Raw genomic sequence first — 25,964 nt, 5'->3', positions numbered from 1 at the left:
CTAGTCCATAAGATATTCTGCATTTAATCCCCCGTATTCGGACGCAGAATTTATTACGTCACATAAGATCAAGGATTACCAGTTCCGCACCGTTCTGCGCCGTACACTTTCTCCGTCTTTGCTCCGTCTCTCTCTCTCTCTCTCACACACACACACACACACACGAACATCACATCGTTCCGTACCCATTTCGTATCTCTCTTTTTCTCTCTCTCTCTCTCTCTCCTGCGGTGTGGTCACCTCTGCTTTTGGACACCTGCTGCTTCTCTCGCGCTGATGCAGACGCGAGTCTGCAAACGAAGCGCAGCAAGCGTCACGTGATCCGGGACTAGTATGTGCTTGTGTACATGTATATATATAAACCATTGATGTACGCGGAAGGCCAGTGAAAGTAAGTTTCGTCGTTTTCTGCTACGTCGTTTTATGCACGTCTCGCACTCCATCGCTCTCGGGAACGATAATGTTGCCACGACCCTGACGAGGACTGGCATTTCCTAGATAATATATGCGAATATATACACGTTGCTCAAAATTGAATTCTGTCCATAAATAAAACGACGACGACGACGACGACGACGACTGTTTCGAACGTCGATCTGTTATTACGCCCGCCAATAATAGAAACCAAGTGATAGATTCCTCTTGCGAGGTAATTTATTTGACGGTTTTTTTGTTTTCTTACGAAATCCGCGTAAATCAGTTTTGTCCGACATTCAGCAGATAAAATATTTCGCGAGTTTATATATATATTTTTTTTAACATGTAATGTCTTTATATCGCGAAGAGAATTATCAATATAAATCAATCTCTGATTGTGTATTTATTTATTGTAGTTTTATTCTCCATTTTGTATTGCCAAAATTTTGCGCGAAATATTTAAATTGTGTAAATTACGTATCTTCGCGACGACGATTGCTTCATTTGCAATCTGAGATTTCACCATACCACGTCGTGTTTTAATTAATTCGCCTTTCGCGATTCTTTCTCGTGGCGGTTGCACGAGGACGCGTGCCGGCTCCGTTCGAAGCGTGTTACGAGGCATTTACGCCAATCCGCGAGACCACGTGGATCGTACTGAGAGAACGGGAGATAAAAAAAAAAAAAAAAAAAAAAAAAGGGAAAGAGAGAGAGAGAGAACAGCCGAGAAAATGTCGATAGATAAAACGCACGGACACAAAAAGATAAAAAGAGATTAAAAAAAAAAAAAAATTAAAAAAAAATAAAAAAACGCGGAGAAAAACGCGATGGGAAAAAGTGTGGCAGCTCGAACGTCGCGGGCGCTCGTACGCAATCTAGTCCAAGCATAGGTGCCACAGCCCTCACAGCCTGGGCGCTCCTAGGAATCCAATCAATAAATATTACAATGGAACCCCTAGAGAAGTAGGGGCCGCGGCATATCCTCCTCTCTCTTGCCTACCACCTCCTCCACCACCCTCCTCCATCTCCGCCTCGCCTCTCCGTCTTCTCTCGTGCGCGCCGTCATATTTCTCCTCCTGCTAGTCGTAGTCGTTGCTAGTCGGAGGAAAAAGGATCTGTCCTACGTCTCGCGCTCTCGCAGTCGCTTTCATTCCTCGTACTCTCGGCCTTTCGTCCTCGACCACGTCCGCGAAACTTCGTCTCCCACCCCGTAATCGTAGTCGTCGTCGTCGTCGCCGCCGCCACCGCCGCCGCTGCCGCCGCCGCCGCCGCCGTCGTCGTCGTCGTCGTCCAGCACCCTCCCGCCGTCATTCCGCCTCCAACCTATATACCGCCCGCGCCCCTCTCTCACTCTTTCTCTCTCGTTCCTCTTTATCCGCCTTTTTCTCATCCTCCCGAAGCGCGCCGCCACCAGCCGCCACCACCCGCCCCTTCACGGGCCCTCGAGCCCACCACCGTTTACATTTTACTTTTCTAGTAGCGAATTAAAACCGCGTTCATGCGCAGCCCGTGGAAGGGCGTAATGATTTTTTGAGGGGCGAATCGAGTGGGGTCGCCTAACGGCGGTGCACGGCGGAAAGAGAGAGACAAAGATGGAGAGAGGGGGTAATAGCTCTGGGTGCTACTGTCGAGTTTTAGCAGGAGCAGGATGGCAAGCGCGTGCCAACGGCAAGGATAACGTAACTCTCGGGAGCGAGCGAGCGAGCGAGCGAACGAACGCGTTTTTGCTTCGTTAATGTTAACGAATGAGGGGTACATAATTATCGGGGAAACAGCGGAGCGGATCTCTCGTTTATCGATCTCTCTAGTCGAAACACGCGGTGACCATTTTACAATTTCGCCTCCTCTCGTTCGAAATCACATCCCGGGGTAACGAATAAAACTCGACTCTCTGATCGCGCGTTTTACGTTCAATTTTTACTTCGAAATGAGATGAGAGACTCGAGGACGTTTATCCGTCATTTCCTCGTCTACTGTAAATCGATCGACTTTTTTTCTTTTTTTTTTTTCTTCCAATCGCGTTGCTCGAAATTTCTCACGTGTGTATTCGGAACACAATAAACTATTATCAAAATTCTTCTCCGGTATAATATTCAATCCGAGTCCGAGAGAGATGTCTGTCTTTCGAGCGTTTGAAAAAAAAAAAAAAAAGAGACGTGATGCGCTCGCAGCCTCCTCAAGCGCATCAAACATTTTTATGGCTCGTCTCGACTCTCTCTCTCTCTCTCTCTCTCTCTCTCTCTCTCTCTCTCTCTTTCTCACTTCGTGGCGGCTACGCGCATTTTCGTCTCATGAACTGATTACGGCGGGGTGGAGCGCGCCGGCGGGAGGAGAAGAGACCAAGATTGCGGGGTACACGGGGGAGAGAAACAGCCGCCGCGGCCGCAAGCATCAACCTCTCCCACCATGGCGCCCCGGCGGCCGGCTCTCTTGCTCGCGCGCGCCTTAGCGGCTCTCACGCTCTCTCTCTCTGCGTACGCACTATTTTTTAGTCCGCACTTATTACGACAGATGTCTCATGCTCCGATAAAGAATAACGGCGGGCAAAGCGGGAGCCTTCCCCCCGCATGCTAGTCCTAACCAGGCTCGGGAACAGCAGCCCGTACTTGGTGCTTCGTCGGCACGTCGTGTCACTGTAACGCGCCCGGTTTACGTTACGCACGTCACTATCTCTCTCTCTCTCTCTCTTTTTCTCTCTTTTTCTCTTTTGCTCTCTCTCTCTCTCTTTTTTCCTTTCTTTTTTTTCTTTTCGGTTTCTCGCTCCCACTGCCACCCTCTCGCACTCTTCTTTCTTTTATTTTTTTTTTTATTTTTTTAACTCCGTCTATCTCTTTCTCTCTTTTCCGCCACCTCGCTTCGTTTCACTTTCAAAACTCTATTCGGACTCTCTCGTCGTAGCATTGTCGTCACGACAATCGGCAGCTGCTCCCCGCGTGACGCCGCGACGGAGTGATTATGCCTATCGTATCCGACCTCGAACTTGTTCCGAAGATCATTGTTTCGGTCGTGAGGACAAGTTAACTAACTGACGGAAACCGTTTACTGTTTTTTCTTTCTCTTTCTCTCTCTCTCTATCTTCTTTCTCTCTTCGCTGATTCGTCGTCCCCTGACACACGTGGTAATGTAGGTACGTTCATCCCGGTTTCCCGGACGTCTACCCGTGCCCGTTGATCGCTATCGCCTCGCCTCGTAGTTAATTTCGTATTTTGCGGTTCGAAACGAGGCCGGAAGAGAGAGAGAGGCGAAGGCAAAATCGCAGAAGAAGATCCTTTCGTCGAATCGCTCCGCGGTTGTCGCCACGCGCGCACGTTTTTTTTTCCTGTGTGTATGTGTGTGTGTGCGTGCGTGTGTGTGTGATTCTATCTCGGAGTGTCTTCTCTTGCTCTTCGCACGCAAGAAAGGAGCGAATATCCGGATCTTCGGTCGGACGGGACTTCGTCCTTTCTTCCAACGATCGCAGTGAACAGTGCGGATCGTGACAACGTGCGCGTGCATGTATGCGTGTGCATGTATGCGTTCTGCATGAGAGAAAACAGTGTCGTCGCGCGAGTGTGCGAGCACAGCGCGTGTGTTGCCGGTGTGTCCGCGCCGGAGTGCATCACGCGCGCGAGCTAGAAGGAGGGTGGATGCATGCGTACGCGCACATGTGCACGGTGTGCAACCACCGATGTCAGTGACGAGGGGGTAAATCGGTTTAAACGCGCGCGAGACGTGAGAAAACTTCTCTCTCTGTTTCTCTCTGTTACTCTCTCTCTCTCTTTGTTTCTTCTTTCTCTTTCCACCTCCCTTTCTTCGTTTTTCTTTCTTCTTCATGCAAGATTCTCGCAAACAAAAAAAAAAAAAAAAACACACACATGCAAAGCACGAAAGAAACGGATGATTTTCAGGCGTATAACGGCGATAACGAGATTCAACGCCGGGATTCGATCAATTGGTTACGCGCGCGTCGTCGGCGAACGATGATATTTAACTGCGAAACGCGTGCCGCAAAGTGACAGCCGGTGGGGGAGAAAGAGGGAAGAGAGACCGGAAGGGACCGGCTGACCGCAGACGTCGGAAAGTTCGTCAGAAGTCCGAGGAGGATGGTCGTTTGAAATCGAGGCGAGACGACACGACATTCGAAATCGAGGACGAGCACGTGAGAGCTGACTCTCTGACAAACTCCACAAGGTAATCACAACCCAGCGCTATGTGTATAACTGGCGCGCGTCGCGCTTTGCGGTGTATATACATCTCCTCTCTCTCTCTCTCTCTCTCTTTCGCCTCAACCATATAATCGCTTAAAGTTACACTATATATTTTGCAGCAACTTTTAATGCATGTAACATTACTCGCGAAACTCGAAGACTTTGTGTGCGCAAAACGTCCCCCCCCGGTGATCGGACAATTACCGGGTTAGACATTTGTCAACGAAGAATTGATGTGAAACTGGTGGCGATGGGAAAATTGTATTTTTGAAACAAATATTTTGAACGTCTGAGAATTTATCATATCTAAGTAATTATTTCCGCAACACAAATGTCCAAAATCGTTCGCACATGGTCGTTGAGATAATTTGTGATTCCCCGATCGCAAAATTCTTCTTCGTCCGCGCGTCGCTTTCTCGAAAATTGTTTTCAATGTAAAACAATGGATTTCGCACAAACGGTATATAAAACTCTTACGAAAAAGATTTATATATACGTGCGAGATATCGTTGCGCGTAATTTTAATGATGCGACTCGAAAAATTCACGCGTTGAAATTTTTTTTGGACGAATATAAGAAAAAGTGCAAATTTTGAAAATATGAAGCTGGATAAAAAATAGCAGCGGGGTTCTAATTCTTGAGATATTTTTATGTGCCGGATCGTACGTTTGCTTGTGTATTGTGTCAGTCGCCAGATCTTTTTAACGCGGAGTCATTAACGCGAAACATAAGGAACGGATTACGTCGCGTCGCTTCTTTTCTCTCTCTCGCCGTCTTTCTCTCTCGTCCCGTCTTCGGGTCGTCCGTTTTCATTTCTATCTCATTTCGTGTGTCATTTGCGACACGCACGCACACACACACACACACATACGCACACGCACACGCATCTTCATTTTATCGCACGCGCAGCGTCATCGCTCGCAGAGTCCGTCTCCGTTGAACACTCTCGTCTCTGTTCCTCTTTCTTTCCACGCGTCTTCGAAAGGTGTATTATCGATTAGAGGTGTATCCCAAGAACGAAAATAAAAAAAAAAAAAAAAAAATAAAAAAAGAAGGAAAAACTCCTCCCCATTCGTCAAATCTCCCGTCTGTCTTTCTCTCGATCCGCGTATCGTTTAATACACCCGCCGCAGGCTAGACGTCTCTCTTTCTCTCTCTTTCTCTCTCTCTCTCTTTCCCTTTCTCTCCCTTTCTCGCACACTTATCCTTTCCGTATCTCTCCTCGCTCCCTTCCTCATTGCGCGATCGCACATTTTCTCTCCCCCGTGTTCTCTTCCTGCCTTCGTCTCCGTTTCTCTCCCTCTCGCGCTTCGCGTAAACGTCGGCGATCGCCGGCTTTTCGTACATTTTCGTGCGGCCTCGCGACGTACCGACGACCGACCCTCTCCGCGCGGAGGGAAAGTGCGGCGCCTTCTCCGCGACGGAGTCGCACAGTCGTGACGTGACGTTTTAGGGGTTGGTTCGTTGCTTCGCCCGCACACACGACATGCAACGGCGAAGGAGCTTGCTGCGGTGACTGCTCGCTCGCGGCGCCCCCAGTCAAAGAAGGTGCAGAAGATTCCGCGCGCGTCGTCGTCCTCGTCCTCGTCGTCGTCGTCGTCGTCGTCGTCGTCGTCGTCGCCGTCGCCACTCGCCACCGCCAACCCAGTTCCTCTCTCTCTTTCTCTCTCGGTACAGATCAAACCGGCCGCCTTGTATCTTCGCCCGCATTATCCGCGCGCAATCTTTCCTTGTACATTACATATGTATACGGTGTATTATATCGCGTTGCAATCCCCGATCACGTCGTTGTTATCGTTTGTCACCCGCACATTAAACGCGTAACAATCCCGATCCAACGCGCGCGGATGAGCCGCGAATCTCGCGCCGCGCGGCAAGCCCGAAAGTCGCGGCGCGCTCGATCCTGTCGCGATCTCTCTCGCTCACCCGTCCCACTTCTGTCCTCCTCTCCGTCTCCCGCGCGCCGCCTCGCCATCCTCGTTTGATCGCGATCACTTTCGGTGTGGCCCGACAGTTCGGGCGGCGACGACGGCGTGGGGGTGGTGGTGGTAGTGGTTGGTGTGTGCGCGCGCGATGGGGGGGAGCGGAGGGGTAGGAGGATGATCCACGCGCAGGAAGGAAGGAACGACACAAAATCGTTTAGTATTTATTTGAAGTGTATTTACCGATATCCTCTCTCGCGGCGTGCACCCTCGCTCGTTCGCTCGCTCGCTCGCTCGCTCCGTTCGCTTCGGTTCGTTTTCAAACACACGTTACTCTCCGAATATCTCTACTTCCGAGAGCTGGTTCCCGCGCCCAAGGATTCGCGCGTTCCCACTCTCTTTCGGAGATTTCACGCGTTTACTACGTGCGTGTTGTACGCGCCACAGTCACGCCGGCGGCACGCAGGATCCACCAGATCGATTGCGCGCGCAGGATCGTGCGAATCGAGTCGCGATCTCTCGCATGGCGTTGAAGCGCGTTGAAGTTTGCGAGCGATTTTTTCCGGCGGCAAGTGTCAAGTGTGCTCTCTCTCTCGCGGCGTTTTTTTTCGCTCGCGCGGTGGCGTGCCGCGCCGGAGATAAAACCGCACGCAGTGTGCAGCGTCAGTTCCCGACGTCGCGTTCGGTTCATTGTTTCGGTCATTAGCTTACGCGGCATGACGGCCGATAGGTGTTCCCTCGCGATAACGCGTTTACACTTGGCAAACTGTGACTCCCGTGCGCGTTGCCGGCTGAGCGTGCCTTAGAGACTGTATATCGTGCGAGAAACTGTTTTGTGCCGTGTGAGTGCGAGAAGGTACTGTATCTGTAGAGAGAAAAAGAAAGAAAGAGTGTGCGTGTGTGTGTGTGTGAAAGAGCGAGAGAGAGAGAGAGAGAGAGAGAGAGGATCCGGCGGATCGATCGCTTGATCAATCACGTGTGGAAACGTGTGTGTGCTCTTCCTCTTCGACCGCCGGCATTTTCGACAAGTGTGATGTAACGACATGTGACATATGTAATTTCGAAAATTCAATCCGCGGAATTCCCCGCTTCGCATAATCTCACCCGCGATTATTCGCGGCCCGCGAACCGGCTGTGTGCAAAGTTGTGCAAATAGTAACGGCAATAGCTCCCGGTCCGCAACCGCCGGCAATAAAGCGCGCAACAGCGCGCGATCGTCGAAAAACTTGCAATTTTTTTTTCTTTTTTTTTCTTTTTTTTTTTTTTTATTATGTCAGCCGAACGAATATACACGCCTCGTTGTTTCTCTCATTTTATCAAACAAGGTTCAGCGGTGGAATTATCTCGTGTATTCGTCACACGTAAATTTAGCAGAAAGCGATAGCGACTTTAATGGCTCAAGCAACAATTTTGTGCAAGCAGATGGAAAGAGAGAAAGAAAGAGAAAGAGATATACACACACGCAAGAGGATTTTCTTGTAATCTCGTTTTTTCTCTCGTTGTTTATATTTTGTTCTGTTTTTCACCTCATTGCGCGATCGGAAAAATAAAAATGCGAAACCGGCGACAAAATTTTGTTTTTTTGTGTTTTTTTTTTTTTTTTGACGGAATTCATGTTATCGATACACGATACGCGCGCGCGGCATAAATGAATTTGTGAAATCTGTTACGCAGATTTTTTTTTTTTTTTTTTTTTTTTTCTCGTTGTTTTCGAACACGGCGACCGACGCGCGCGATAGGTTGCCAGGTTTTCAATTTTGCTAATACACAATTGCTCAGAGAACGCGTAAACACATTCCGGCCGGATTCGTTAAAAATTCGTTGTTTCGTCGGCGTTTGTTTTCTAAGAAAGAACTTGGTTTAACATTTTTATACGCGAAACGAACACTGCGAAATTTGTTTGAAGATCTTTTTTATCATTTTGCTAAGATAACACTATCAGCGCACCGCGCGCTATTTAGTGCTCCCGCTTTTATAAGTAGCGGAGAATTATTTAATCACACGTACTGGATTGGCTCCGGCTTGACGACCTATTTTTTCCGTGTGTTATGAAGCAGCAAATCGCCGCCGCAGTGTGTTTCTTAGTTTTTACACCCGTCACACACTTCGCTCGTTTTCTGCGCAATTGGGCAAACAAACGTTCGCGTCTCTCTTTCTCTCTCTTTCGCTCTCTCTCTCTCTCTGTCTGTTTCTTCTCTCGTCTCGCGGTAAGTTTATCTACGCAATTCAGTCAGTTCTTTTCGCGACATTTCCAATTCATTATGTCACAATCGCTGCTTTATCGTTTTTATAATTATAGATGATATGCATCAACTATGCGGAGAGAGATATTTTAAATAAGACAAGAAAAAAAGCGCCCGACTGTGTCATACTTCGCGTCGTTTTTTCTTTTCTTTTTTTTTTTTTTTATGTTACATTTATGTAACGTTTTAAATTTAAATGTATAATTTTTATATATAAAATTTTAATATTTTCTCTCTTTATATAACGTCACACACTAAATTTGAATGTTATGTAAGAAACATCGAACTCTGTGTGTAATAAGCAAACTAATAAATTTGCAATCAGGAAATTTGGTCGCCGGTATTTTTTTTTCTTTTTTTTTGTGCTAGAGATTCCAAGTTACACAAAAAAATAATGTCTCTTTCTTTCTCTCTCTCTCTCTCTCTCTCTCTCTCTCTCTCTCTCTCTCTCTCTCTCTTTCTCTCTCTCTCTCTCTCTATCTCTCTCACGCGGCATAAATGTTCCTTTTCACCACTGTGATAAATACTTTAGATCAGATATAAATTGAGAATACAAATTAAGAATTAAGTTAATAAAAGACTAATATATATATATATAAATTTACATGTATTGCCAATTAGCGCGTGCATTTTTAACTCTCTAATTTATTGTTGTGAAATTTTTTTTATAGTCAACCTTTTAAAGTTATCGAGAAAGTCACGATACATGCAACTGCGATTTGATATCAGTCGAAATACGTATACGTATTTATATGCGTACATATGTACGGTGCAATTGTGTTCTCGAATGTCGAAATTGAACTTATCTAAAAAATTATCAGTTTGCAAGCTTATCGGCGCGCGCTGTGCACTAGTCGGATCGTAGCCGAAATTTTTAATTACGTTCGTGCGTCACGTTGTTGTCAACTTAGGGAAACAAAAATCCAGTGTCTGTATCGCGCGCGCGCTCGCTCGCTCGCTCGGCTCGCTCTCGTCTCAAGTCGACGTTTTTCGGGAGATTACCGCGATTTTAGATACTAAGGAAACAGTTTTTTTTTTGTTGTTGTCTTTTTTTCGTTTAATTGGTGGCGACAAGACCTGAATTTTGATTGCAGGTGAATAGACACAACGATGGTAGATACACAACATTTTTGCCTGCGATGGAACAATTACCAGAGGAGCATAACCTCGGCGTTTGAAAACCTGCGGGACGATGAGGACTTCGTGGACGTGACGCTGGCCTGCGACGGCAAAAGCCTAAAAGCGCATCGCGTCGTTCTCTCCGCCTGTAGTCCGTACTTTCGAGAATTGCTCAAAGTAAGATTCGCCTCTCTTGTTTTTTTATTTTATTTTTTTTTTTTTTTTTTTTTTGCGTCGCTAATACGAGAAATGTTCGCAAATCTTGCCGGATTTTATAAATTTTCGAGATTAGAGAAATAAAACTTGACGCGCCCGTTGTTGCTAATGCTAGCTTCGATTGATAAATTACATTCGACCGGGAGAAGCCGCGATTAACCGAGAGCTTGTGACATTTCATATAAAAAAAAAAATTTGTTTTATATTTAAGTCGTATCGAGACTTGAGAGGTTTTATTTATTAAATCGTCTCTAATTCCGAATCTTTCGAAATTCTCTTCGAAAATCATTAAAATAAATCTCGCATGTAAAGCCGTTTTTTTTTTCATCAATAAATAACATATTAGCATACACTTGAAAGAAAAACGACGGAGTTTTTGTAATATTTTAAAATCAAATCAAATCGCGTTCGACGGTTTACTCTTCAAATGTAAAAAAAGAAAAAAAAGAAAAAAAAAAGAAAAGAAAATCCTGATTCAGGGTCAGAAGTAATTTGACTGTACGGAATTGATTTGGCTACTTGGGATAATACATCAATACGTTTTTTGTTTTTTAACGAGAAGGGAATAATTGCGCTTCTTGTAAGAGGAAAGAGGGCAAGAAAGTTTATCGACGTCCGACCGCGGATAGTCGGCTAGAAACAATTAATCATCATTGCTAATGATTATGCGCAATACGTCGTTGCATTGTTTCAGAGCACGCCGTGCAAGCATCCAGTGATAGTGCTGCAGGATGTAGCGTTCAGCGACTTGCACGCCTTAGTGGAGTTTATTTATCACGGCGAGGTGAATGTGCATCAGCGTTCTCTTAGTAGTTTTCTAAAAACGGCGGAGGTCCTCAGGGTATCGGGTCTCACGCAACAGTCCGACCAGACCGACAGAGATGAGGTACGTTCTTCGGGAGAACTAAATTACCCCGAGAAAAGCTATATAAAGTGTGCACCAAGTGTGCAGTTGCGGGTGGTGAGTTCAAGTAGTCGCGGTTAGACGCCGTTGATTTCTCGGTGACGATGTGAACAGCTGCCGCAAAATTTGATGATCTTCTTCGCGTTCAAAAATTGATATTTCTTGAGCTTTTCTACGTAATAACAAACTTTATTATGGGCGCAATACAGAAAAAATAAGTAAAATCAAACGCACAAAAGTAAAAGTGCAGCTCAAAATGGCAAGTCTGTTCGAAAGCTTAATCGAAAAAACTCTAAATATGAAGATTGGAAAAAATTAACAATAAACATTTAGAGAACGGAATATGTGCGTCAAAAAAGAAAGATATATATATGTATATATATATAACTACGTTCCAATAATTATTAAAATTAACAAAGAAAAATAAAGATGGTGCACAACAAACGTGCGCGCATCCGTGAATTTATTACACGTACGATTGTGTGCGTGGTACAATCGCAACATACACGCACGCACACACTTCGTTAAAGTAGGCGTGACTTGCGCGTATCTCTGTCGAAAATTCGGATTATATCTTGTACGTTATCTCAAATAGACGAGAGAGACGATCGCAGATTTGGCTGAAAAAGACTTACTTATTATCGCAATGCCGGACGATATTTCTTGATCTTGATTCCCGTCTGTAATTGTCATAGGTCAAGCGAATAGAGATAAAAAAAAAAAAAAGAGAGAGACTCCGATCGCGAAAATTCGTAGTTACCGCAGATGCAAAAACATCGGATATCGATACGCACATACACGACGCGCGCGCGGCTTTGCAAAACTCTTCAATTTGCTACGGCCGAACTATCATTTCGACGAAAACGATTTGTCGATCAATTAAACTCTTCGAAGGAAAGAACGCGGCAGCTGGGTCTTTCACTTCTCTGACTCGCGTTCCAGTAAATAAACCACAAAAAGTCGCGCAAATATATATAACGTGCGACATGTGTATTTTTTCTTTTTTTTGTAATTATACTTCTCTGGTTAACAAAAATAACTTTGGAGTCTCGGGTGAGGCCGCCACTTGCGAAGAGTTTTTTTTAAAAGAACAAATCGCGGACGAGACGACGCGGTGTAATATGTCGTTTAATAATTGCCGACCGTCATCCATACATTGTGTTGTGTGCGCGCGCGTGTAAAAAAGTCGGCAGCCTATATAATTAATACTACTGTCCCCGTCTCCCGTTGTGCTTCCAGCTGTCACATGTCCGCGCGCTGGCGACCGGCGGCGACAATCACCTGCCGTTCCACGAGAAGTCCGACGAGACGTTCCCGCGCGGCGGCTCGCCACCTACACCCGTGACCCCGACGCCGACCACGGTGCAGCAGCTACTACGCCGCGCCCAGATACGCCGTAACGAGAGACGCACCCCGGATCCGCACGATGAAACGGCGAAGAGACCGCGGGTGCCGTCGTCGCCGCCGCTCAACAACAACGACGCCACGCCCACGGACTTCTCGATGGTCAAGAACAATCATCTGTCGGCGAAGGTGGAGGGAAACGGGGTACACGACGAGAACAGCCTCGTCGAGGACAATATAAAGTGCGAGCCGCTCGAGCTAACGGGCGGCAACGGGGGCGCGAACACCGGCAACAACGAGGACTCGTCGGATTCCGGCGCCGAGGCCTCGGATCGGTTGCCCGCGTCCGCGAGCAGCAACGAGCACGAGCAGGAGCCTGAGCACACGTCCTCCGCGCAGAACTTCCTTCAGGAGAGCAAACTCTTCACCCCGTCGCCCGGCAGCTTCAACTTCAGCATGGCGGCGCTCACGACCGATCACACGCCGTTGTCAGGTACGTCGGGACGGAAATTCCGCGTCGGGCCTGTACGCACAGACCAATTCCGCAGCTCGAAATTTCCTCGGCTGCGTCTTTTTCATTCTTCGACCCTTAAAGCGCGGCATTTCAATTTTCTCGTCTCTCGGGGATGAGAGATATTTCAATTTATACACATCAAAAGCGGAAATGGCACGCAAATTGCATTAACAAATTTCGAGAAATAATAATATCACACTTCTACACGTTTCTGAAAATGTTTCGGATTTAAGGGTCTTGATTCGTGTCAGTTCTCACATTGCAATTTTAACACAATTCAGAGTTCGAGCATAATTCAAAGTTCGCTTTTGTTTTTTTTCTTTTTTTTTTTTTTTATATCAAATCATCTCATACTCTTGTAAGTCTCGTTTTATTTTGCATGCAAAGAAATAAAAGACAGATATTTTTCATCGCCTATTGATAGTTTTTTTTTTTTTTTATCGAGTACCTCTTAGCTTTTAGCTTTTTTTTTTTTTTTTTTTTTCGTGTAGAGTTAGAGAGTTTCGGATATTCGCGCGCGTTTTAACGTCAATTTGTTGCGTTCGCGTTTTTCTACCTTCGTCAGCAGCAAACGCGTGTTTTTTCTTTAATTGCGAAATTGCGTACAGGCCGTTGTTGTGTTTTCGCGCGCGATTGCACCGCCGTTGCTACGTGTGACGATAGTGAAATTTCCAGGGTTGGGCCCCGGCTTGCAAACACCGGACCTAGCGGGCACTTCGCAAGGTAAGAAGCTATCGAATTCTTTGTTTGTTTGTTTGTTTTTTTTTATATTTTTTTTTAGCTCTCTGCCCTTTTGAAATCATTAGAATCGCTTGAAACAATCGAGATCGATATATAATTATTATTGTTATAAACACACGCATCGCGCTTCCGCTGTGTGTGCGCTTGTATCAGTTGTCACGCGAAGAACGTAAAAAAAAAAAAAAAAAAAAAAAAAAAAAACAAAAAACGTGAATGTGCGTTCTTTTGATTTTGTTAAGGGCACTCTGCGCTACTTTATTATTCTTCCACTGACAGTCGATACATCGCGGCAGACCTCGATCGTACGCGATGTAGCGGTTCGCTCTAATTAAATTAAAAAAAAAAAAAAACCAAAACCAAAAAAAAAAGGTAACTAAGGACTTGTGCAGTTATACCAAACTAACACAAATCACAAAAATTTTTTAAGAGAATGAAAATTTGTCTACTGGTTGCGGTGAAAGAGCACTACTATCTGCTTGGAAAGATTTATTAAATCTCTTCTAATTGGCATGCGTTCCAAAAATCATCGATATCATCATTACTATACGGCACCATTTACGAATCGCCTTACATTTTGCATATCATAAAAATCATGTGTACTTTACGGCGGAGCACGTGCGGCAAAAAAAACAACAAAACAAAACAGAGAAAAACCCTCACGGCTCCGAAACGCGAGATCCGGTGAGGCGTGCGTGAGACGCAATTTCTTTCTTTTTTTTTTTTCTGTGCGATCGATTTGCGAAAGAGAGAAGATGGTGAATTGTCGCAAATGAACGCGCGCGCGCACGCACGTTCTTGGAAGAAAATTCGGCACAAGTATATACTTCGCTCGCGGAGCTTTCGTTGAGCTCAACGTTTCAAACTATATGCCCGAGTTCTATTGCTGCGCTACGCTCAAATACTCAACGCGCGCGTGTGATTGAATTAATTATACGGTTTATCTAGATTCCATACGAGAGATAAATCCACAATGGCGTGTTTTGCAAGTGTGCTTTATTACGTTATACGTTTATTATGCATCGGGAAACGTCATATATCCTACGTCGCGCTCGATATGCTAAATATATACGCGTGCTCCTCGCCGAGCGCACTTTGGCGGTTGCAAAGGAAGATTTACATATGTAACTTTTGCACACACGTGTCGTATGAAAAAACGTGGAACGTATATATTTTCGACGTGTGTGTATGTATATATAAATTATTCTTCCCCTTTACGTCATGTTTCGAAAAAGATGCGAACTTACAAGGTGTCTTCGGAAGAGATCGCGCACGCAAGAATTTGGTAATATCTCGCTACGAGGGAGAGGGAAGTGCTTTCATATATATATATATATGAAATATTTGCCTTACACACGTATAAACGCGCACAGAGAGAGATAAAAAGTTACGAAATGTCTCGTATACGGAAATATTTGTATGAAATTAGAGATTGTTATTTACGTTTTGCGGCGTTGCTGAGCGATTGTTCAATTATTTGCAACAATTTATTATTCGATATGCGATATATGAAACATCTTCCAATTAATAAGTTTTATGATGATTGTACGACAATTGTGTTCTCGAACGCGATATCAGATTTTCGATAAAAAGAAAAGATTTCTATCGAGAGACATTGTCGCGAAAAAAAAATAATTGTCTTCACATGAAAAAAATGTTGAAAGAAATTTATTTGCGAGGATCAAGATTGCAAAAACGCGGAGTTTCAATTTCGTGTCGATGTTTCTCTTTGGCCGAATAATGAGTTTCGATTTCTTTCTGAGAGACGCCTTGTGTGTGTCCACAATTCACTTTGTCGTCGCAATCGAGACTTGAACGAGGAGAAGCGGCGCAAGTTACGAAGAGCGCGGAGAGGAGCGACACCTTCGGTTAACGACAATTTTATCGACTCGCGCGAGAGAAAAAAAAAAGAGGCGCGCTGCAACGCGGATACATGTACGCGCGAACATCGAAACTCTGTTCCGGTTACATTAAATGTCGGTTCGACGCGATATACGTGCGCGCGCGCGCGCGATCGCAATTGGCGTAAAAAGAAATGGAATTGAGTAGTTTCAGTTTTTGGCATCTCGCTTGTGCAATATTCGGCTCGCCGCGAAATCGCCGTTACCTCTCACGTTTTGTGCGACGCACCCGAAGGGTTGCATCCCGGGTTTAAAAGGGGACTAACAACGCGCGAGGGCGACGAGCCGCCGCCGATATTGCGCGCGCGCGTGTATTGCCGCGTTTTTTTTTTTTTTGTTTTTTTTTTGTCTTTCATCCAGAATTTTTCGACGCCGGAAAGATGTGTTTTTAAAGTGTCGTTAATGTAAGTGCGCCGATTTCTCTATAATTGATTGTCGCTCGATCGAACGTTTGCGGATTGCATATCGGTTGCGCGTTCAAAGTTTTGCAACGGAATCAATATATAAACACGCGGCGCGATATCGGCCGGATACAATGTCGTTGATGCTCGTTTTACTTTGCGCGAATACGATAGGACGGGAGGAACGGGGGGAGGGGGGGAAAAAGAAAAAGGATGCGTTATATAAACGCGACCCGATAAACCGAATGAAATTGACGAAAGTGTTTCGTCGTGCAACTCTCTGAACTACAGAATCTCGTAAATGCAATTTTTTCACACACACACACACATACGATAATAATAATAATATAATGATGATGATGATAATGATAAAAGAGGATGTGATAGGTTGATTAGTTTTTCTACTCTACTTTTTTTTTCAATTTTGAGCGCAAACACGAGCGCTCCGAGAAAATTAAAACCGAGAGCTGAAATACACATAATAATCTGAGATTTCTCTCCTACACAAGAGTTCGAAAATAACTGCAATCAAGAAATGCGGGATTAGAAACTGCAGGATACTCGCGACAGAGCGGCGGTTTGGTGTGTTATCGACGTACGAAGCTTTGATCGCGTAACAGCGCGAATTATTGTACGCGTCGCGCTGGAGGCGATACGAAAATCGTTTCTCCGCGACTAATAAGATAATCGTGAATAATTACACGCCAACGAGAGAGAGGAATGGCGTATGTACTTGGGTGCGTGCGTGACCTTCCACAAGCGGATTTCGGCGACACGGTTGTGTGCGCTCGAACGAGCGCGCGAGTATAGGCGAGAAGCGTGTATATCTTTTTTTTGTTTCTCCAACGCGTCAAGCAAATCGCGCGTTATTGGAAAAAAAAAAAAAAAAAAATCTCGATTGTGTGTGCACATTTTTGCGTCTTCGCGAGGCTCAGCTGGCGCAAGAATGTGCGTGAATTCGCGGTCGGAGTTGACAAGCGGTCGGTCGTCGAAGACGAACGAAGAGACCGCGACGAACTCTGACGCATTTTTCAATTGCGCATAAATATGTATTCCTTGTTTTTTTTTTTTTTTTTCCTACTATCCTTGAGAGGGAAGAAAAGTTTGACAAATGCGTTGCTATTCAGCCGTGAAACACTGACTGAGACGATTGGGTTGTGCAAATTCAGGTGCGGTCGCGCACAATTGTCGATTAATATTTGAACGACTGGTTTATACTAGGTTAGTACTGAAAAAAAAGTTTATCGCGAGCAGGCGAACCGGGAGGGGGGAGGGCGAGGGACCATCGAAACAGAGAAAAAAAGAGAGAGAGAGAGAGAAAGGAGAAAGGGAAAGGAGGAAGGGAGGGTGGGTCTGGGGACCGCGCCGATAAGGTTGCAGATGTTATCCGCAAAATTCAAGGTTCTCTTTATCTTCGTCGAGAAACGAACGTGGCCAACTAAACATTGGCCTAACTAAAAATACGACGACCTTGGTACGCCGCTCACGTTCTTTGCCACTCGCTCCCACTCTTTCTCTCACTCTCACTCACTTACACACGCACGCATACACGCACACACACACACATACACACATACACATAAGTCTCTTTCTCTCTCTCTCTCTCTCTTTCTCTTCGAATCATTAGATACGTTGAATTATATCTCTCGTTTGTGCTCAACTACGATGATTCCGTCGTCGTCGTCGTCGTCGTCGTTGTCGTTAATCGCGTTGCTATTGTACTTCGACGAAAATTGATATAATTATTTTTCTTCTCCGCTAGTTTCGGTGAAACGTGACTTGCAAAACCGCGCGAGCGCGCCATTGGCTCTCGCCGAATTTATGCAATATCGCTCGAGAGAATAGCCTTGCGCGCGAGTCTCTCTCTCTCTCTATCCTCGAGGGCGTCTCGGCGAGCGCATCTCTTCTCGTTGCGAAGGTCTAGGAATATTTATTACGCGCTCGCGAAGGTCACGGAGGAATATTAACCCCGATTCTGAATCTTTGAGTGTTATTGTCCCACAGCCACCTTTCAAAAGCCTCGCTTCAATACTCGTTGAAAAAAGAAATTTATGCAAAATTATTTGTTTCATTAACTAAACAACAGAAGAACGTGTTGATCTGACATTTGAAAGAAGACGCCAAGCAGAATTGCGTCAGAGATTCGCTTTTCGAGGTGTGAAAAAAAAAAAGAAAACGGTTCGGGATTAGGGTTGACAAACCCTTTAGCGACGCGCGAGAAGGGCGCGCGGAGATATCGATTGCAACAAAACGCGCGCCCGTGTCGCGTTTTGAAACAGTCGCAAACGTCTTTTCGTCAAAAAGTACATGTCGCGGAATGAATTGTTGATTATATGATTTTTATATAAAAACACACTGAGCAACGTCATCGCTCTTGATATTTGATCAGATAACTCTCTCATTTTGATTCAGATGGGAGAAAAAAACAATAAACAAATTTGTTAGATCAAATATCTGTCGAGATATAATGCTATCTGTCGATAATTTGTGAAACACGACGACGCTTCTCTTAATAGACGACACACTCGCGTAGTTCGACACGGTTGTTGTCTGATACGTTATCAAGTCTATGCTAAACGATAGAACGGATGCTAATAATGTGGATTTAACGTCGTTACCAAAAGTTACGACGAACTTGGCCTTTTTTCGATATTGCTTACGTATACACATATTGACCAATGTCAATGGGCTAGAGTCGAATGTTTTTGTTGTTGATCTTACTCTTAAGGCGTGTAAAAAAACTCGAGTCTATAGAAGAGATATTTTTAGACCGAATTCGGAGTGTTTTTTTTTTTTGTTTCTTGTTCCGCACTGTGTTGTAGCACATCTTTTCGCTTCGTCAATTAACTCTGCCTCATCGCGTGAGTATTTCCGTTGTAATCTCCTCGACGTAACCCGTAAGATCTTCTCGAGACGAACTGAGCGTCTCTTTGTCTCGTTTCGCTGCAATTCGAGGCTTATAATAATCGTCAGCGACAAAATTACGCGATATATCTTAATTACATTACATATTTTTTTTTATTATATTTTTTTTTGTTACTTTTCTTTGCTCGGTCTTGGAAAATTTTTAATTTCTCTATTATAGTAGTTTATTTACCGTAAAACGGGATGACTATTTGTTGAAGCAAAACAAACGGAAAATAGAAAAATAAGTTTCTTTTTAATTTACGTTTGTTTGTTTTTTTTTTTTATTTTCATACATCTAAATCTATATCACGAGGAAAGAGAGGTTCTGTTTTTCTCGAGAAGACGTGTATTTTGAGATTCTAAGCGTCGCGGTGAAACTCTTATGCGCGCGAGAATCCGCGAGTTCAACGCGAGAGAGTATCGTACGTACGTACACGTGTATTTATAGTAAAAAGTAAATTTATATATCAACTTTTTGAGATAAAATTAAAAAGAATAAAAGGCGCAAGTAGAAACTCTGTTTTATCTATGGCTCTTTATTTTTTTTTAATTTTAGTTCTTTATTTTATTTTTACTTCGCGTAAAGCCTGTACTGTACATATATATATTGTATATAGTATTTATATTTTATAATATTTTATGATGGTATATTTTTTAACTTAACCTCGAGAAAAAACATTGTTTTTTAAGAAACATTGAACCGAAAGGTCAACCATACACACAAGTGTTTTGAGGGCATTGAGTTCGCGCACACTCGTCCGGCTGATTCTCTCTTTCCTCCGGCGGATAATTTTATTCCACGAAAAATGATCTCAAAGTGGAGTGTGTGCATATATCTAAAGTAGCCGACTGCACATATCGCTTCGATTATTTTTCCTCCTTTTCGGCAGCGGTCTGCAACTCTCTTTTGTAGAAGCGTAGATAGGTGATAATCTGCCGCGAAGCTTAGCGCGGCACAAAAATATCGATTGCGAAGCTGAATTCGAGCACGGCTTTATCTTCTTTCTGCGCCAGGAGGCGTGGCAAAGTTCCGATGCACTCGTACTAACCAAATATTTGTTCTATCGCTTTTTAGCACGGCGTAGAGAGAGAGAGAAAAAAAAGAGAAGGAAAAAAGAGGAGGAAAAGCGTTATTTTTGCGCATCTTCTTTTTTTTTTTTTTTTTTTTTTTTTGGATAGTCTGCAAACTCTCTTGCGTCTTAAAATGCTTCTGCACACTCCGGACAAAGTCTCGATATACAACGAGAAATAGTATTCGCGTATCGATCGAGAACAAGGGTGTGAGCCGGCAAAGGCGCTTCTCCAAGAGAGAAACTTCACATTTCATAATTCTCCTCGGGGGGGTCATATATTTTCAAATTATAATAACAACTTCTCGCAAAAACATCTCTCGCGGAAGATTTACTTGTATTTGTCGGACAAATTTGAAACTTATCGCTTTAGGCGATAGATAGCTCGGAGTGTGAATTTGTAGTTCGTTTAGTAGTTCCGCGCGATAGAAAGTTCCGATGGACTACAAGTCGTTAACTTTCGGTTTGCTTTCGCACACCCGAGAACTGTCTTTCTAAACTCCGTCGTCGTCAAAATTCTAAACAAATGCAAACGTCAGTTCGCGAATTCTTGTTTTTTTTTTTTTTTTTCGTACGTCGGTTTTTAAACTCGATATCACGAAGGAATTTTTAGTTGCGTAACGCCCGCCCGTGCGAGATATATATGCAGTTGCGAGAAAGAGAGAGAGAGAGAGAGCAGAGGGCCGAGATCTGGGACGTGTTCGCCATCTACCGACAACGCGAATAAATGGCATGCGAAATTTTGTCAGCTTCCACCGGGAAGCATGACATGTAGCTTCGCTCATATAGGTCTGTTTACTCGATACCAGGAACGTCCTCTCTGTCTCTTTCTCCTATACTTCGCCCCCTCTTCATATACTATACTTCCCCCCCTCCCCCGCCCCGTTTGTCCATTCCGTCCATCCTCCATCGGTCGTTCAGTCGTTGCCTCGGTTGCTGCGGTCGTGTTGATGCAGTGGCTCTCATTTTTTTTTTTTTTTCTGCAGTCGTGTCCATAAATTTTCTCGTTCATTCATCCCCCGGTTTGGTACGCGTGCAACACGCCGCATCACGTGTGTCACGTGTGAAAAAGTCGATAGCCTTTCAACGGGATGCGCCAAAAGCAGGATTATCCGCAGATCGTTTGGCGCACATTTTTCGAGCGCGCGACATACATACGTAGAGAGAGACAGAGAGAGAGAGAGAGAGAGAGAGAGAGAGGAGAGGGAGAGATGACTTGTGCAACTTGATTCAAAAAATTTATAACGCGCGCTCGTAATCTTGCATAATTGACGTTGTTAATTAATGACAACGAAGCGCGCGAAGTTAATTCGATATTTCAAATTAGGCCGCGGTACGTGAAAAAATTTCCATAAAAAATTCGATTCCCGCCGAATTCAATGCTCTCTGTGTGCCCTCTAAGCTGACCGGAGTCATCTGTGTTGTTCAATTCATTCGGTAACGCTTCTATCAACCGATATTGTTTAAAATTGATAAATATATCGCGCACATGTAGAAATAGTTTATTTGCAAACTAGAGTAGTCATTTCGGCGCTGCACAATAATGGAGAGATCTCGAACATGGTATATTTCCTTACGAGAGTGAGTGAGTGAGTGAGTTTTCAACGGAGATCCTGAAATATTTTATCAACATTTTATATCCCAAGAGAGATTGCGCGTCTCGAGAGATCTCTCTCTCTCTCTCTCTCTCTTCGGAAATTGTTCAGAGTTCGGAATCTTGGAAAATTCAAGAGAGAATCGCAACAGCTCTTCTCTTAATTCCGCGGAAGAATAAAGAGAGGATTGTGTGTGTTTCTCATCCGTGCGAGATGTGAAGCTTACGAGACTTAATGTTGAATTTTAAATTCGAATTATACACAATGTGCGTTAATTCACACTTGAAAAAAAAAAAAAATTATTTCGCGCGTACACAACCAGAGAGCGCCTTCGACCTCTTATCGTTTCTCTCTCTCTCTCTTCTCTCTCGTATATCTCGAAAATAAATCTTCATCTTCGTCTCTTCGGGAAGAATTTATTCCCGAAATGAATTCTCTCTCGGATGTGTCTTCCTCCGCGCGTCGCGAATGTTCAAACGACCCACACACGATCCGTGTCCCGCGGATCAGGGAACCCCTGACGTGTGTGTGGGTATTAACAGTACGGTATTCTCGGATGGAAGCCGCGGGGCGTTTGGCGCGCTCCAAGGCCAAACGAAAGTTCGCTCCGAACCAAATTCGAACGGAATTTTTTATCTGTAGTATTTTGCACTTATATCGGGGACGACCAGATCTAGGTGCTTGTTTTCGCCTGCGCTATTATCGATGATGAACTTGGGGGGCGACCTCGAAAAAACTGCGCGACAACATAGCGTGTTGGGGCACCGGTGAGCGAAGGCGCGATAGAACGGCGGGAAGAGCGGTGCGAAAGGAACGGGGGTGGGGGACAAAGTGAATTCTCGGAGAGAGATGAGCAGTTAATGTCAAGACGATCGGGTGGGGGATAAGAAGAAAAGGGGAGAGACACGAGGGAGGCGCGCGATGATTGCACTTTCGTTCGTCTTGTGTCGTTCGTGACCCCCGCGTCTCTGCCGAGATCTCTTCGGCGTAATCTCTTCGGCAGACGCGCGCGCGCGGATTTCCTCGTTGTATATATATCATAGATATATCATCGATTAGGACTTAGGACCCATCGATCATCACAGGGCGATCGTGATACGAAGGAGCGCGCCAATAATCCGCGCAATGTAGATGATCGCGCGCAAACAAAAAATTTTATATATAAAACTGATAATTGCACAAAACGAAGGCTATTCGCAAGACGACTATGTGCGAGACTTTCCTTGATGTTATCAGCGATTATCTATTCGGATACGCCGCTCTTTTTTATCTGGGAGAATGTATTTGTTTGCGAGTGTGTGTATACAATAGTATATATACACAAACCACGTATGTATATGTCGAAAGCGGACGTAGAGGCGATGCAATCTGTTTGCACGTCACGCGGAACGCGATTGCCCTCTTCGGCGACTTCGGTCGCCATAATCTCGCGATCTAGTTCGAAAAAACGAAGAAATTTTTGCGAGAGAGTTTACAGATTTAGTTTAGTTCGTACTTTTAACCGCGAACCATCCCAATTGCTATGGCGGCGCACCATTCGAGCGTGTGTGCGACGACTTACGAAAACCTCACGTGTCTCGTAAGCGAATCGTTTGTTTTCAATCAAATTTCCCCGAGTACTGAACGTAGTATTGAATTATTCGACAATGAAAAAGAAAAATCGTATCAAAGGACGCGTTGATACGACGCCGGAATATCTGTGCACCCCGACACAAAGAGACAAAGTTACAAAGTTCTTATTTTACAATATCGCAATGTAAAAAAAAAAAAAAAGAGAAAAAAATAATAATCTCTCGAACGATTTTACAATCGTTTTGCCGAGGTTATCGTTAAACAAATATTCTGGGATATATCGCGCGCTATGTTGTACTCCGATTGACCTTAACTTTACGGTGAACGCTACCGAGACGATAGAATTTTAACGACAGTCCGTTTATATAACACACAGAATGCATCTGAAATCGCGCTTTAATATATATACATATATATATATATATATATATCTTTTGCTTCGTCTTTCGTATAATCTACGGAGGAGATTGGACGCGCGGAGGGCGGGTAGAGGTGCAACTGGCTTATATCGCGCGAAACTGTATTTGCGCCTGTTACAGAGCCCGAGTGCTCCTTGCTAAGAATAGCGATGCACAATCTACATGAGAAAACTGCGAGTCGCTTTGTGAGATATCTCTCGCGCCGTCGTAAAACATGTTCTCTCCGTTGTCCGAACGAGTTTGGAAAGAGAAAGAGAGAGAGAGAGAGAGAGAGAGAGAATGACCGTGCGCATTCTGCACAGTCCGCGCAGCGTCTTTTCTCCGTTTCTTGGCCGAGCGTAGAGAAAAGGGGTGCTTGTCTATTGGCATAATGCTTGCCTATTGCGGAACACCCATCCTTTTTCCGTCGTCGGGGATACCCGGGACGCGATTGTGAGACGCGAGCGAGAAACGGGTTGCTTCTCGTTTTATGATATTTTTTTTTTTTTATTTTTTTCTTCCGACGCGTGATTTTTATTACACGCGCGAGCCGTACCTCGAGTCGTGCGAAACGAGATTGTTCCTCGCACACGTGTCTCCCGTGGATTTATTTATTTATTTTTTTTTTTTATAGTTGTACATAAATTTCATGTATCGTTTATATCCGTGTTCTCTTTTGATCGTGTCGATAACGTTAGGATTACATTTAATTGCATACGCACACACACACATGCACACACGCACACACGGAGCGATTGTTCGAATCTGCGTGCAAGATTAACTATAGGTACACTTAATTAGTATGTTCGGAGCAACTGTTAACGTCACAGTTACGCTCTCGACTCGACTGTTAAATATTCTACGCGAGACACGCAAAGTTAATTTAAAATCCTCAAACGCGCTGAAATTTTCCGTCTCCGACGTCCCGTAGCCGTTCCACCTGGTAGCGGAGCAACCTATCGATCGCAGAGAGGCTCTATCTCTCTCCTTCTCTCTCTCTCTCTCTCTCTCTCTCTCTCTATCTCTCTCTCTCTCTGTTTCTCTCTCCGCGCTCAGAGTCAACATCAGTCATAATACAGCATAACGGCATACAGGGGTTATTAAGAATAATACACATCCTACGTATATATCTTCTTCTCGGTTGTATCGCGCGAGGGGGAACGCGCTTCGGGGAGAATGCGGGGGTCCGGGAGGCGCGCGCGTAGGATCACGAGGGGCGCGAAGAGGAAGGGCGAAACGTTGGACCGACGTGGGGTAGCGTTGCCACGGGTAACCGGCTGGGTAAAATCCCGCAAAGAAGAGTCGCGAACTCTGCCTCGTGCTCCTGTCAACGAGAATTGTGTTGGGGTCGCGCGCGTCCTGTCGGCGCTTCCCGTGGACATTACGGGCGGCATTAAGAATATGTCGATGAATATCGGCTCTTGATCAACTTAAAAGACCCGGGGGTTTAAGGCTCGTTCCGATCGGTTAGTCAGCTTCGACAATGCCAACGCGGTGAAGGATAAGGGGGAGGGGGGAAGGAGAAAGGAGGCTTCTCTTCTTTTAGATTTTCAGCGAGATTTTCGCCGACAATATGTACAATAGGAAAGAAGAGTTTGTTTTTTTTTCTTTTTATATATATACCACATTTTAACTTTTTACGCTGTTTGAGTCACAAAGTCGCGGGATAATAAATAAAATTACACACCGTGTGTAATCGGATTGACTTTGCAATAATTTTAATGGTCCGCGGTGTTTTTTTAAAAAAAAAAACTTCAGAACGCTTTTAGCTGTGTCGCAAAAACAAAGTTGGAAAACAATTCATATAAATAATTTCGCTGCGACATTTTTTTCTTACCCTATATCTATATTGCAAGAGTAGAAAGTGTATAATTGTGATATATATACACACACGTTTGGTGTGATACAGAGAGAGATATATATATATATCTTTCTCGGCGTGTATTACAGGTTTTATTCTTTTCGAAAGCGGATTCAAAAAACCGTTTTCACGTCATAAATTTATTATATTCTCGCAATGTAAGACGTTGCTTCTCCGACTTTAATTGCGGCACAACCGTGCCGCAATCGCATTGCCTATTTTCTTTAGCAAAGAAAAAAAAACAAAAAACAAAACAAAAAAAAGCGTCGAAATCCATTTCCACGTTGCGAGAGCCGAGAACTAAGCTCGAAGCCGCGCACACGTTGTGCGTTACAAATACATGTATAATGATGTAGAGAGAACGAGAGTGAGAGAAAGAGAAAAAAAAAAGAGTATGAGTGTATGCGTGTGAGAAAGAGAAAGAGACGGAGAGAATAAATGTCCGTTTTCGTGCTGAAAGTTGCTCCTTATGGTCACTTAAATGATATCGCGTGAATCCGGTTGGACTCAGCCCCCTCCTCTTTGGTTGCAGACCGGGAGGTCGCCGAGGAGGACGGGGGTTGGCAGTCCGCTACCAACATCGAGTACCAACGACAAATACAGCAATCGAACCGAAATACAAATCGGTGCGGCGACAGCGGCGGCGGCGGCGGTG

At 44.6% G+C, this 25,964-nt stretch overlaps 1 protein-coding gene across 7 annotated transcripts in view; it reads left to right on the top strand.

Moving 5' to 3' along the window:
* The window catches only part of LOC109852603 (broad-complex core protein isoforms 1/2/3/4/5), a 40,112-nt gene that overhangs the window by 13,023 nt on the left and 1,125 nt on the right, over positions 1–25,964 (top strand). Inside the window, exons 1-7 of one of the 7 annotated variants that reach the window (XM_020423887.1) lie at positions 3,005–3,052; positions 4,305–4,587; positions 9,864–10,065; positions 10,799–10,990; positions 12,248–12,845; positions 13,530–13,589; positions 25,842–25,964. The exon at positions 25,842–25,964 is cut by the window's right edge and continues 1,125 nt beyond it. In XM_020423887.1, the coding sequence (XP_020279476.1) occupies positions 9,880–10,065; positions 10,799–10,990; positions 12,248–12,845; positions 13,530–13,589; positions 25,842–25,964 (1,159 nt within the window). In that variant the 5' untranslated portion in view covers positions 3,005–3,052; positions 4,305–4,587; positions 9,864–9,879. Of the gene's footprint in view, positions 1–3,004; positions 3,053–4,304; positions 4,588–6,701; positions 6,742–6,784; positions 7,383–7,992; positions 8,005–8,219; positions 8,734–9,863; positions 10,066–10,798; positions 10,991–12,247; positions 12,846–13,529; positions 13,590–25,841 lie in introns of those variants that run through there. The other 6 variants (XM_020423886.1, XM_020423890.1, XM_020423889.1 and 3 more) reach the window with 6 other exon arrangements.

The sequence above is a fragment of the Pseudomyrmex gracilis genome, unplaced genomic scaffold, assembly GCF_002006095.1.
Source record: "Pseudomyrmex gracilis isolate BER0280 unplaced genomic scaffold, ASM200609v1 scaffold_31, whole genome shotgun sequence".
NCBI classification, from domain to species: Eukaryota; Metazoa; Arthropoda; class Insecta; order Hymenoptera; family Formicidae; genus Pseudomyrmex; species Pseudomyrmex gracilis.
This window is presented reverse-complemented; position numbering and strand designations above follow the sequence as displayed.